Source organism: Trematomus bernacchii, unplaced genomic scaffold, assembly GCF_902827165.1.
Source record: "Trematomus bernacchii unplaced genomic scaffold, fTreBer1.1, whole genome shotgun sequence".
Classification (NCBI taxonomy): Eukaryota; Metazoa; Chordata; class Actinopteri; order Perciformes; family Nototheniidae; genus Trematomus; species Trematomus bernacchii.
Window position 1 is genome coordinate 7,513,402 of NW_022988050.1, and position 12,688 is coordinate 7,526,089.

Consider the following 12,688-nt stretch of genomic DNA (forward strand, 5'->3'; position numbering starts at 1 on the left):
TTACATGACAGTCCTCATCCTTCTGAAGGAGCCGACCATGGGGTTTTGGCATCCCCAGTCTCCGCAGGCCCTGTAGTCTCCAGGGCGCAGGAAATACTGACGTCCCCTGTAGTTGGGGTGCTCATAGAAGATCCAGAATCCCTCCATGATGTTGCAGGAGAAAATGTCACGGTAACGGAAGCGCTCGTACAGGTTGGGGCAGTCATCCATGAACTCCATAGTGTGTCCCATCATGTCGGGCCTGTTGTAGATCCTCATCTTGTAGGATCCTCTATACTGTGTGTGGGAGAAATCAGATTGATTACGTTAGTTTGGTAGGCGTCAGCCCTAGAGAGGCTTTTGGTAGAGCGTTCAGCCCTGAGCTGATATATTTCAAATGATGACTTTTATTATTTCTTTGAGTAAGCAGATTAGAAAAACTCTTTCGGAGCATGACGGGATATTTTTTTTTCCTTTCCCAAACTGCCAAAACACTCAATGTGACTAACAGAATTCAAATGAAGGCTCCAAGTCTTATGGGGGGTGTATCGTATTCCTTTTAAAAGCTGACTGGGTCTCCTTGTGGGCCTTGCAAAATAGACTTTCATGCTACGTATGACCTGCCTGAGTATCTGTTAATGACATCAAAAGGCAAATGATTGACATCCATTTCTAAAGCGGCATTTGATGTGCGAGGTAAGGGGTGGGGGTTGGGTGTGTGTGTCTGTTTGATTGACTTACAGGGGCATACATCTGGCAGGAGCGGACACAGTTGTTGAAGCCCATCCAGTTGTGGTAGTCGGGGTACTCGCCGGGGCCAATGATGTACTGGTAGCCCATGTAGTGAGGCTTCTCATGGGCCACCCAGTGACCACCGCTCACACGGATGGAGTTGCAGCAGTTGAAGTGCTTGAAGGTGTCCATGCAGTCACTGCTGCACTCCCAGTGGCGGCCCTGGAAGTTGCGGCCCTCGTAGAAGATAATCTAGAAAAGAGAGAAACATATGTCACTCACAAGTTAATGTCAGGTATATAAATGCACCAGTTGCAATACTCATGAATGGACTGTAGGGGACACTGCTCTCCTTTAAACAAACTAAATTACTTTTTCATGAGAGCCTCTCCTGTCTATTTTCAGAGCTTTGACAGATGAAAATCAAGGCAATTAAAAATGTGTTAGCTGAATTTAATTTGAAGAACTCTTTGTATGCTCCTTCAATCTCAACACTGTCAACTGTGTTGTTGTACAATTACAGCAAATCTATCCTATATAGATACCATATCTATACCACATGCTCATGTCCACAGAAGCTTCTCTTTTAAACCGTTATAAGTGTGTTTTTCCCCTAAAAAATAACCAAGCTTAGCAGTCTGTTCACATTTTTTAACCCAACTTCTTTACTCGAATTAGTCGTTTTTGACTACCTCTCCTCACCCTCTGCTGCATTTTCTTTCACTGTTAAAATATTTGACACCCAAAACCTTCCATTTTCCTCTCTGTCAAAACGGTTGCTGTATTGCAAGTGAGCTCATACCTTTCCCATGGCTGTGCAGTTGTGGATGTGTAACATAAACCCAGACACACTTACAGGGCCTTTTATACTCTCCCACTGACTATGAGGCCTCTGACACGTCAGGAACTACTACTCTTTACCTTTTCAGATGCCAACTAGTGTTCCCTTTGTCTGTCTGCCCACACGTACCTTATCTCCTGTCTGCTAGAGTTTACCTATAGAATTGACAACCCCCCCCCCCATCCAAAAAAATCTGAATACCACACAAGTGCTATTCTGTGTTTGTATGACCCTTGTTCTGCCATGACCTTGTGATGCAGCCTTTTGAAACATCACACAAAGGCCCTTTAGGTATGTGGCCCCCCAACAACAAAGCTTTTACTGTAAAGGTGTATACTAGGTTAGGTCATTTTTGGGGGGCACTCTCTAAACTAGTACTTAACCATGTCAGGATTTTCATTTCATATCTTGCTGGCGTGGAGAATTGTAACATAGTTTGGTTTTGTGCGTTCCCTAAGTGGATACAGGTCACAATGTAATTGTTATTCAATTCCTGTTAAAGGAAAGGGGTGTTGATACTGTGGACTGAGTCAAGCTGTTGCGTTGATGTAATCTACAGTGATATGTTGTCTCTTTTTGCTTCCATAGCCTGCAGTTGTACTATGATGCCAGACGAGACTGGTCTGTTTACAGATGTACAGAGGGAACTACTCGGTGTGTGTGTGTGTGTGTTTGTCTAATATAAAAGGGGGGGTTTTGGGGCATCTGTGGGTTTGAGTCTTTGTATAAAATGATAGATGTTTGGACTTGAGTCTTTGGCTTGTAAGCATAGCCCAGAGCTGAAGGGGAAAAGGCCAGAAAGAGTTGCCGCCATGTATTGTGTTCCCAAAGCCCAGCTGATGCCAGAAAGGTCAGTCTCATCCTTTAGCCTTTCATCGGGATAAAGGGTTCCTGCCCCCTCTACACTTTGTGTGCTTTTTGCAGTTTCAACTGTGTAAAAAGGCAAAATGTTTGCAGAAAGCACAATAGCCATTATGTTCCTGGGCAAAAACACTGCAACTGTGGTAGCGTACCCACAGCCATATGACACTGTTTCAGTGTTAAGGAACAGCGTTGATAAGCTTTTGCTTCTTTGATCATTCATTGACTTGAAACTCTCATAGGCTTCAATAGCTTTCATGTTTGAAGCTGCACTCTTTTTCTATGACATAAGTAGATCATTGATATCCTTTCATCACAGTGTGCAGCGTAATTGTGGCAGATTATCAGATGGGATGTTGTTTTGTTTTTGTGAGTTTCCTCAGCAATTATTTACTCTGTAGGAAAGGTTTTATCAGAACATATAAGAAACAAATGTTTAGATTTTCCTCATATGTTCCTTCATAGATTAATAATTGATTTAATAATTTCTATTAAATGTAAAGTCTTTGTACTCTGTCTTGATGCAAGAGGGCAGCAGAGTGACAGGGAAATCATACTCTTGCTGGTGTTTAAGCTTTGCGTGATACAGTAGCAAGCTTTTACTTTTCTGAGGCGTCTTTGAGCAGGTCTCTATCTACTTGAAAGGCTCAGTTTGACCTGTGACCTTTGCATTCAGAGACACATGTAACGGAGGTGCAATACGTTGTTCAAACCCGGACAAAAAAAACGACCACTGCCGTCTTTGCCAATGTTCTCGTTTTCATCACCGAGGAACATCAGCTAACCCTAACTCATTAGCTGGGACCTCGGCTCTCTCTGCGTCTCTGTGGCTTCCAGAGGGGAACCTTGTTTCACAGGCTCTCAAATGATCATCTTTAGCTGCGCTACAAGACATCTCCTCCCCACCCTGAAGGGAAAGTAACATCACAGAGGCCCTTGCCTGCTTTCTCAGTTCCCCCCGGAGGAGAAGAAAGCTACCCGCTGTGGAGCATTCCACTCTTCATCTCAGAATGATGGAAGAAAAGGAAAGGAGAAAGGAACAGAGTGGGGGGCTACATTCGCAGCTCCATTGTGTCCGAAGATCTCATTGTGCAATCTGTGTAACCGCGTGGGAGATGACGACACTATTAGCCCGCAGAATGACTGTCAGTTGGGGACCTCTGTGATTGATGTGCACCCCACAGAGATGGGAGAAACTTTGACAGATAGCAGCCCCGGCACTAGTTAACTTGCAACCTATTTCATCTACCCGGCTTCCAAAAATAAAAACCCCATTTGTGTGGCTGATAATTAGAATGTAAAATTCACTCAGTAAAACACATTTCAGGTCAGAGGAGACTTCTTTCAATTCAAAACAAATCATATCCCCATAATCCAAACCATGGTCTCTGTGACCCCTGCTATATGCAAGAAGTCTCACCCCTTAAATGTTGTAGGCAGAGATAGGAGAGCAGGCGTGCTTGCAGTGCCTCCAATGTGCTCTTTAAATGAACAGTCATTACAAAAACACTGTGGTACTGAGGGGTAAACAAGGGGGTCTATGTGAGTTTTGCTCATGAGAACTGGCTAATCTGGTGCTGAAAATGTGGTATGATCGGAAAGCGCTCGCCAAAAAAGCCTCCCACGCCGGGAGTAGAATGAGGACCTCTCTTTTGCTGAGAGATGATCCTCTCCATTCTTTCCGTCAGAAAATCTCCAGGCATCCTCCCTCTCTTGTCACTGCCAGCGCACAGGCTCTATCGGGATTGCCAGACGCAGGAGCCACTATGAGCCTGTGCCAGGGCCAGGATTTACCGCGATGCGTCTGATGTGCTCCATCTTTTTGCTGGGGGATAATTAAAAGAGGAAATGGTGTTGGAAGAACAGAGTGGAAAAGCAGGAGGAGGGGGGGCTTGGACCGAGCAAATGGATGCAGCTGTCAATTATGTCGAGTTGTTGATATGTTGTTTGTGTTTCTCTCTTTGAGATTTTGTGTCGAACTGTTTCCCCATCAGGATTTAGTTTTAAAGTTTGTGGTAAATCTCCACTCCGTACTTGTAATTAAGAAAAAAACATTTAGGCTAATTAAGAACAACTCTTAACTTAGCAATGAAATCACCATAACAGTAATTCTCTTCTGATGACCTGCAGGTGATGATTTGAGTACAACTGTGAGGAGAGAATTGTTAGGATTTTCTTCACGTCAATACGAGCTGTCTTTCAGGAGTTTTGGACGGATGAAATCACTCAAGCATCTTCCCTTATTTGACTAAATCGATTTGAGATGCTCCACCACACAGCATGACCCAAACTCTGTGAAAAGCAGGACAACTCCTTCATCTCCCAGCAGACACACTGGGGGGAGTGACGTCTTGTAGTTGCTCTCACTCCTCATCTCCAAACTCTGTTTTGACGTGGCGTGTCTCCCATGCCCCAAAGCTTTAAAGGTTTAAAAGAGCAACTTTTCACCCTGTAATCCAGGTGCCTTTCAAACAAGTCACGCTGTTTACTGACACATGACAAAAAAAGTTCAACCCCCTCTCATCTCTCTGCTTACAAGACTGTAACTCACCTCAGAGCCTGGTAGTCATTTCTCCTGAGCACCCTGAACAAACAGAGCCTCAGTGAGAAGGGGCCCCTGCCTTTCACCACGCACTAAATTTGTAATCAGATGCGATGCTGTTGTTACCCTTCTTCAAATTTGTCATCAAAGCAAATGTGTTCTGACAACAGCTAGTGACAAGTGCACCAGAGGAGAGGCAGCAAATCAGCTTTTTCACACCGCATATCAATTATTGATCATGTTGCCCCCTCCCTCCCTCACCGCCCCCGCTACCCCAGCAAGTAGACACCTTGTGATAATGAAATACATCAATTTAAAAAATAAATAATAAACCGGGGTCGGCTCCATTGTTGCAAAGCCTTAAGAGCTTGATTGACTGCCTGCACATTTTCCTCGTTGGCAGTGAGGCAGATCAAAGGAGGGTTCCTCTTATTGCCCAAGGCCACTTGCAATTTATTTAGAGGAGCAGGGCTGCTGTCCCAGCAGGTAACATTATTGGGCCGAGACACTCAGGATAATCATAGCTTTGAGGTACCTCTCAAATCCCACCTCTGCTGCCTCTATCATGCATGCGCAAAAATTACACGCATATGATTTACAAAAACCTTCCTTATTATATTAAATTAAGGAGTAGATACGACTGCACTGATGTCCTCACATGGAACACCCAGCTGCTCAGCCACTGACCTGCGCTTCCCTAAATATGTTGGGTTAAATCAGTTTTGGCTAAATATATCAAGATTTATTGGATTGCTTATTCCTTTCTTTTTACTTTACAATTAATTATTACTAAATTAATATATGTAATGTTATGGTTATATAGTACGTTATATATTGCTCACATCTCTTCAAATGTTAATTGAAAAGTTTCATCAACATTTTTTAAACTATTGTTTTATCTAACAATTTTCCATTCATCTCACAGGGTAAAAATGTTCCATGACATGACAGAAACAAAAGATGTTTCCGTGTAAGATTATGTACAATAAATATGATCGATTGAAGAATTAATAATTACACGTTGAAGACATCAAAAAGTATCATGTTGCTTAGTTATGTGAAAGAAAGAGTCACATTTTATGCCACATATTTTGTTTGTATGCATGACTTGGATTTCCAGTTGTTCAAAGGCCTCTCCTGTGCTCCACATTAATAATACAAAACAGAGAGCATAATAACGGGATGCTTCTTTTTGTCAAGACGCACCTCTTTGCTCATGAGCTCTTATTATAACGCACATAATATAAGTCTCAGATTGCTTTGACTTATAACTCATTTAAAAGCGCTTTGTAATTATTAACCACATTTGTTTGCTATTTTAAATTACCTTTTTACAACTTGGATGCCAACAACATTGCTTTAAGTGATTTATATCCATAAGAGAGCAAGTGTTATAAAGTAAATAATGTCAGACTAAACACACTTTACCTTACCAAAATGTGAACATTTAATTGAATTGTTTTATTTGTTGTTGGCTTTGCAGCTGCTAAGTTAGTTAAAAGACTAAATAAACATGATTAAGACAAGGTTGCAGTGATATACACTTATGCCTACAACAATATCGCTTCTTGATTGGGCTGAATATAAAATAAAAGCTTTATTTATGTAAATGAGTTTGCTTGATCCTTTTTATAAAGCAATTTGATGGAACTCAACAGACAACAAGACAGGCTGTGATATTATTTGAAATATGATTTTCCTTGCAGACTCAGCTTTATAATTTAAAATGGAAACTTTTTACATTTGAAAAATACAATGTGAATTTACCCTTATATTTTTACATATGGTATGATATTTTAAAGTAAAATCCTTAATGTTGACAAATGTAAGTTGTCAACATTAAGGATCCAACATGCAGAATGAAATATTTTAAAATCTATAAAGTTAAAGCCCTGGAAAACACAACAAAGTTAAGTATTACAATTAAATGTGTTGGCTCTTTAAGACTGCATAAATACACATAATGTAACAGAATTTGAATTTATAGAGTAGATGGGACTATTTTAATGTATTTAGTATTTGAAACGTCACACAAGAGAAGGATTTATTGTTCTCTGAAAAGTTTCTTCCATATTTTCCAGGATTTGTAAGCTGATGTTTAATTAAAACTAATTCAAATAATGATGATTTATGAGAGGAGTTGGTCATAATAATAATATCTTGTTATTTTTAACAGTTCTAGCATTTTAAATCGCGCTGAGTTTATCTTCACAGTTGAACAGTTTCAGTAGATAAACCCCAAGTCATTCAGGTAGTTCCCAGCACTAGAGGGCACTAAAGCCAAAGCATTGGCTGTCTGCAGGAGGGCTGTTTTAAGTTCTTTAAAGTACAGCCATATCTCTGAGCAGCTTGTATGTGTGTTTGTTTGCTTACATGTATACATTTGTAAGGCAGCTTGGACACACGTGTATATAGACACGTGTTAGTCAATGGCACAAATTCATGTGGTGCGTCTGTGTGTGTGTCAGTGCCACGGCTCCTGTCTGTTCTGAAGCCTATCAGTGCTCCGACATTGTTTTACCGAGGGAGAAGTTTTAAAAAAAGAAGAAAGAAAAGTCACTAACAGGCTGGCATGACCTGGGTCCCAGCACACATGCTGCTTGTCCACTTGCTTATATAAGCAAAACACGTGTTCACGGCGCACACAAACACACACAAACACACACAAACACACACAAACACACAGAAACGATAGCCTGAGAGTTGCTTTTAAAAAATCTAGTTTCAAACAAAATTAGACTGAACACACACATTCATTTACACGCTTGCACACAGCATGGTCAAACAGAGTCTCAGACAGACAATGAGCAGTTAGCTTTGTAGCAGTTGCAAGCCAGTGTGTGTTTTTGAACTGCAGATGTGGATGCTGACTGAAGGATCAGTGCACACACTGCAGGACTGCAGAGATGGCAGTTCTCCCATAGAGTCTGGCACAGCCTGGGTCTTTTTTATTGTACTCCATTTACACGGTTCATTTAGCCATGTTGAAGAGGTGGTGGTGGTCTGCATCCGTGTGTGGTGCCGGCTGATCTTTTGAAAGTACATCCTCCAGCCTGTGTGCTACGCCATATGCCACTAGTTCGCTTCTAGGCAATCGTTTATGGATCCACAATGATTTAAAAAAACAAAACATTTCATCCTTGAGCATTCAGGACAGCAGAATCTAAATTGAGTTGTCCAGTTTCTTGTTGGTATTGGAAGCTACAGATCATAGATTTATGAATTCTACAGAAAAGGCTTATCTCAGTGGCAAGCGCTGGCTTCGATTTCTACTGGGAATTAATTGCACAGGCATGAAGCGAAGGTATGCGAGATGGAATCAAAAATGTTATTAACATTCGAGCACAGTTGTTTTGTGTTGGAGGATAGGGTAGTGAGATGCAAAAGAGGCTTGACTTGATCTGTGTGAGGCCTCCGAGGAGCAGGAGAGAGGCGCTGCTGTCCCTGGACTGCGGCAGGAACGGGCCCTTAGCCGAGTCCCTGGAAGACCGAAAGCTCCACTCAAGGGACTTTCAACCAAATTAAAAAACAATGATACACCAAGGGAGAATCTAAAGCCAATTCCCATCATCAAGACCCACATTCTTCACTGTTTTGCTTTTAACTTTTGTTTTGTTCCCTCTTCCCTCTCTGTCTCTGACTCTCTCTCTCTTTTCCCTTCGCACTGTTGTTTTCTAGTTTGTTTTCCACCCGTACTCCTCTGGCTGTCGCCGAGCGCTACAGCCACTTTCAAAGGCTCTGCTGTCACGCGCCGCCTTTGAGTCCCGTTTGAAATGTTAACGTACATGTTGTCAGGGTGCCGTCAGGAGTGATTGACAGGTCCGTCCCAGAGCAACACCGGGCTTGGCAGGCTGGCTGTCTTTTGTCAGAGGCAGCCGAGGAGAAGCAACAAAGGGAAGGAGCAGAGGAGGAAAAAACATACATAAATAAAACAAAACTGCTCTTACCCATTTCTCAATAAAGACCAAATTAGATTAATCTTAACGCAGAGCAAGGCAGGCAGGCAGTTGTGGAAAAAGACTTGATATTTTCTCTGGCTTTGTTCCCCTGCCATTGATGGTGCACTGCTTAGACACCCTCTCAACAGGACACCAAAGGCGGCACAGCAAGAGTTGTATAAAGAGCCAGCTGTACATATTAATGTTCATTATCACCTCCCTTCAATGCAGAGAAACTCCAAAGTACGGAGTTTGTCCCGGCCTCACCTTCGTTTGAAAACGGAGATGTGATGTTTGTGGCCTTGTCAGCCTCTGTGTTTTAAATAAAAGCTGGTGACCACTTTGAAACCGGCTGCAGGATACAACAATATCCATCTCCTTTTAAAAAGATGACTCGAGTTGTCAGCGTTAAAAGGTGGATTTGGAAGGATTTCTTTTTTTTTGCCTGAAATTAAAATAATGTATATGTGAGAAATTGGATAGTGTGTTTTTTGATCAATTGTGAAGAGACGACAATGCCAGGTTCAGAGATATCTGGCTGTGAAAACTCTCTCCAGGCCCCCTGCTGTGATTTAACCACTCGGAGATGGAGGAGCGTGTGACAACATAAAACTTCCTCTATCTTGCCTCTATCTCCAATACACATTTTGTTCTGAAGGAGAGGAGAGGAAAGAAAAAGCCAGTATTGCTTATTGTGGAGTACATTTCCTCAAAATGCACTCCTTTTGGACTTCTTTACTAATAAGCCTATTCACTTTAATGGGATTACTTCTTTTGTGGCTATTTTCCCTCAGTTACCTTAAGCTTTGCATGAGATTTAGTAATTTCCTATTTGGAGATGATAAAAGCCATTGATTAATCTCAGTCTATTTAGACAATCCAAGAGCGAAAGTGCAAGATAAAAATATTCAGTGCAACACAGAGCCTTTGAGATCCGTATCAACTGTCAGCGTAGGGGTTGCAGGGCAGTGTTGCTGGGCTCGGGGCCCACGGTAGCAAGCTCACAGTCTGCTAAAGTGTCTTTGAGCAAGACACTGAATCGATGCCAGCTCCAGCCTGATCTGTGACCTCCCTGCGCAGCGAGCAGGAAGCACAGAGACAATCTCAGAATAAAATCAAATGTGATGAGAATAGAAAATAGGTTCATGTGAAAGTTGTGCAGAAGTTTGTTTGAACGATGCAATAGAGGCAGAATTGAATTGATTCAGTGGTGAACATGTAAATGAGGGCACTAACAAGTCTCTCCGCTTTGAAAATCAAGGACATTGTCGTTCCATCTCCCTTTACGTACAAGCAGTGCTCGGTGTGAAGGGAGTTGAAGAACATCAGCCACAGGAACTGGAACAGCAAAATACAACTGAACATCCGATGTAGAGCAAGCTGTTCCTGTCAGGCCGGGATTATGACATGAAATCTGGGAAGACCGCATTAGGATGTAAACGTGATGCAGAGGAGCGACGGGTGCTGCATACCTTGAATACATTTTAGATCAAAAACTGACCATGAATTGAGGGAAAGGCCTGTTTCAGCTCAACGCTTTCTTACATAGAAATATCTTGATTTTAAGACTACATCTTCTTACAGGAATATTTGAGAGTTTGTTCTCTTGTCTCAGTGTTGCAACCCGCCGAGTAAATAATTCCCTGGAATAAGGTTTTTTTGAACAGATCCATCTATTTCAGGCGTAGACAACTTGTGTCAACAACTACAGATTCGAATCAGGGGGGAAAGTGTAAGCCTTGTAAAGAGCGAGGGTTTCTCTATGTGGAGAACCGCACATGATGGGATGAGTGACTTGTACTCACTCGCTGAAAGGTTAGGCTTTTCCTTCTGCCGGTATCTTTTTAAAAGAAAACATATCTGTTGTTTGATAACTGCTTGACATTTGACAGACTTTTCAGACCAATCAGACGAGTTTCTTTTATTTTTTTATGTTGGCCGTCTGGAGGAGCAACAACAAGGAAAAACATAGAGGATTGTCACTTTCCTCAAGCCTTTCAAAGGCAGTCTTTCGCAGCAGCTATCAACATCAGATACCACAAATGTTGTGGTTGTTTATTTTTCTCTCTTTTTGGCCTTACCCAGTCTGCTGAGACCTGATCGCTACCATCAGAGCTGAACTCAAGAAAAATCACTTTCCAGTGTCAGAAGTGTCAACCACCTAACCTCACTGCAGCTCTGCCACATCGTGAACCTTCTCCTCTGCACTTCTCTGCACTTCTCAGAATTAGCTCAGCTGGCTGCACTGAAGCACTCTGTTTTTTCCCTTTGGGGCATTGTCGCCATATCTTTCTTTATAGTTTCAGAATGTGTTCTACTGTAAATTATCAACTGTATGTTATCTTGGAGGAAAAGCGCAGAGCTATAGAGGGAAGCAACAAAGCCACCAGTCTCTCTGGTTACATAATTCATGTCAGCCATATTCAAATAAGATTTATCACATTGTCAATCATCAGGAAGCGCGTGTGTGTGTGTGTGTGTGTGTGTGTGTGTGTGTGTGTGTGTGTGTGTGTGTGTGTGTGTGTGTGTGTGTGTGTGTGTGTGTGTGTGTGTGTGTGTGTGTGTGTGTGTGTGTGTGTGTGTGTGTGTGTGTGTGTGCAACTGATAACTCTGAAGTGATAAATTAATAACGTCCTACCATGGGAGCATGTGAATGAGCGTGTTTAGTCATTCTGTTTGACAACAGAAGGAAACGGCCTATTCCGTGGGGTAGAAATCAAATTTCACACTTTTCATAGATATTGCTCCCTCCTCCAAATGTTTTAAATATGGAGTCTTGCTCTGTCAGGAAAGTGGCTCAAACTGCGCTTTGCACAGAAGTAACTTTTGTTTGGCCGTAAACCGAGCGAACCTTCTCTCAAGGAGAAAAACAGTATGTGGTCTGAATGTCCTGAAATTGTTTATTTAGGAAACACTAGATCATAACTTCTGAATAAACTGAAAAACGCCATATGCTTGTTTATATTTTTATTATTATTTTTAGTTTGTTGTCATTTCAAGGATGCTGTAGATGTTTTTAACAAATAATAACGCAGCACATCATTTCATGCGGCGATCCTGTAGCAGAGTTCATCATCTTTTTTAAAGTTATGATGAAATTGTGGGCAATATGTCCATATAGATTAAAGAACATTGAGATGTATTTAATCATACCAACAAACAATGACTCACACATGTCCTCAAAACCCAAGCCGTCCCACACCTGCTGTAGCAGAAAGCTCTGCGCCTTTTATGATGCGTCTATAGAGGAAGATCTCCCCGAATGCATAGGTTTGAACATGTGAGGAGTGACTGAATGGATGATTAAAAAAGACTGCGAGACACACAGACTTCTCCACTGATTTCAGCTCTGAAGTCAGCCAGCCAGGTGTCGAGTGTTTGGGAGTTAGCGTTTGAAAAACTTGTAAGAGACGGAAAGAGGGAGTGACTGATTGAGACTCTTGAGCGATTATGAGCAGGAACAATGTGCCACAGATAAACAAGCCCTCACATCTCCAACTGGAAGTCTAAAATGTTGAACGTTTGAAACTCCTTTTAAAAATAAGACGAGTCTCCCTCTCATCGGCATGTGTTTGCCGCCTGTGTATCGGCACAGACAGCCTACCACCATATGCACCTTCTACCTACTCCATTCTGTCCTGCTTTACACGAAGCGTACCGATAAAAAGCTGCTGCTGGAGTCTAAACGGAGCGATGCCAAACAACTCATTCTCTTTTTCTCTTTTGTTTCCTTTAGTGTAGGGCCAATCTGACCCCTGTCTTGCACCAGGTGTGCATTTCCTTGATCCCTCTCTC

The 12,688-nt window shown here is 42.1% G+C and overlaps 1 protein-coding gene across 1 annotated transcript; it reads right to left on the minus strand.

Moving 5' to 3' along the window:
* crygmxl2 (crystallin, gamma MX, like 2) lies at positions 1-1,522 on the minus strand. The gene is made up of 3 exons (XM_034119996.1): positions 1,514-1,522; positions 721-963; positions 1-276 (listed from the first exon to the last, which is right to left on the minus strand). The coding sequence occupies exons 1-3, from the start codon at positions 1,520-1,522 to the stop codon at positions 1-3; spliced, it is 528 nt and encodes a 175-aa protein (XP_033975887.1).
* Positions 1,523-12,688: the final 11,166 nt, after the last annotated feature.

What these genes read in the sequence shown, in the direction of transcription:
- crygmxl2 (XM_034119996.1), bottom strand. An exon ending in CCTGCCAGATGTATGCCCCT is followed by an intron (nt 277 to 720) that starts GTAAGTCAATCA and finishes TCCCACACACAG; the next exon opens with TATAGAGGATCCTACAAGAT.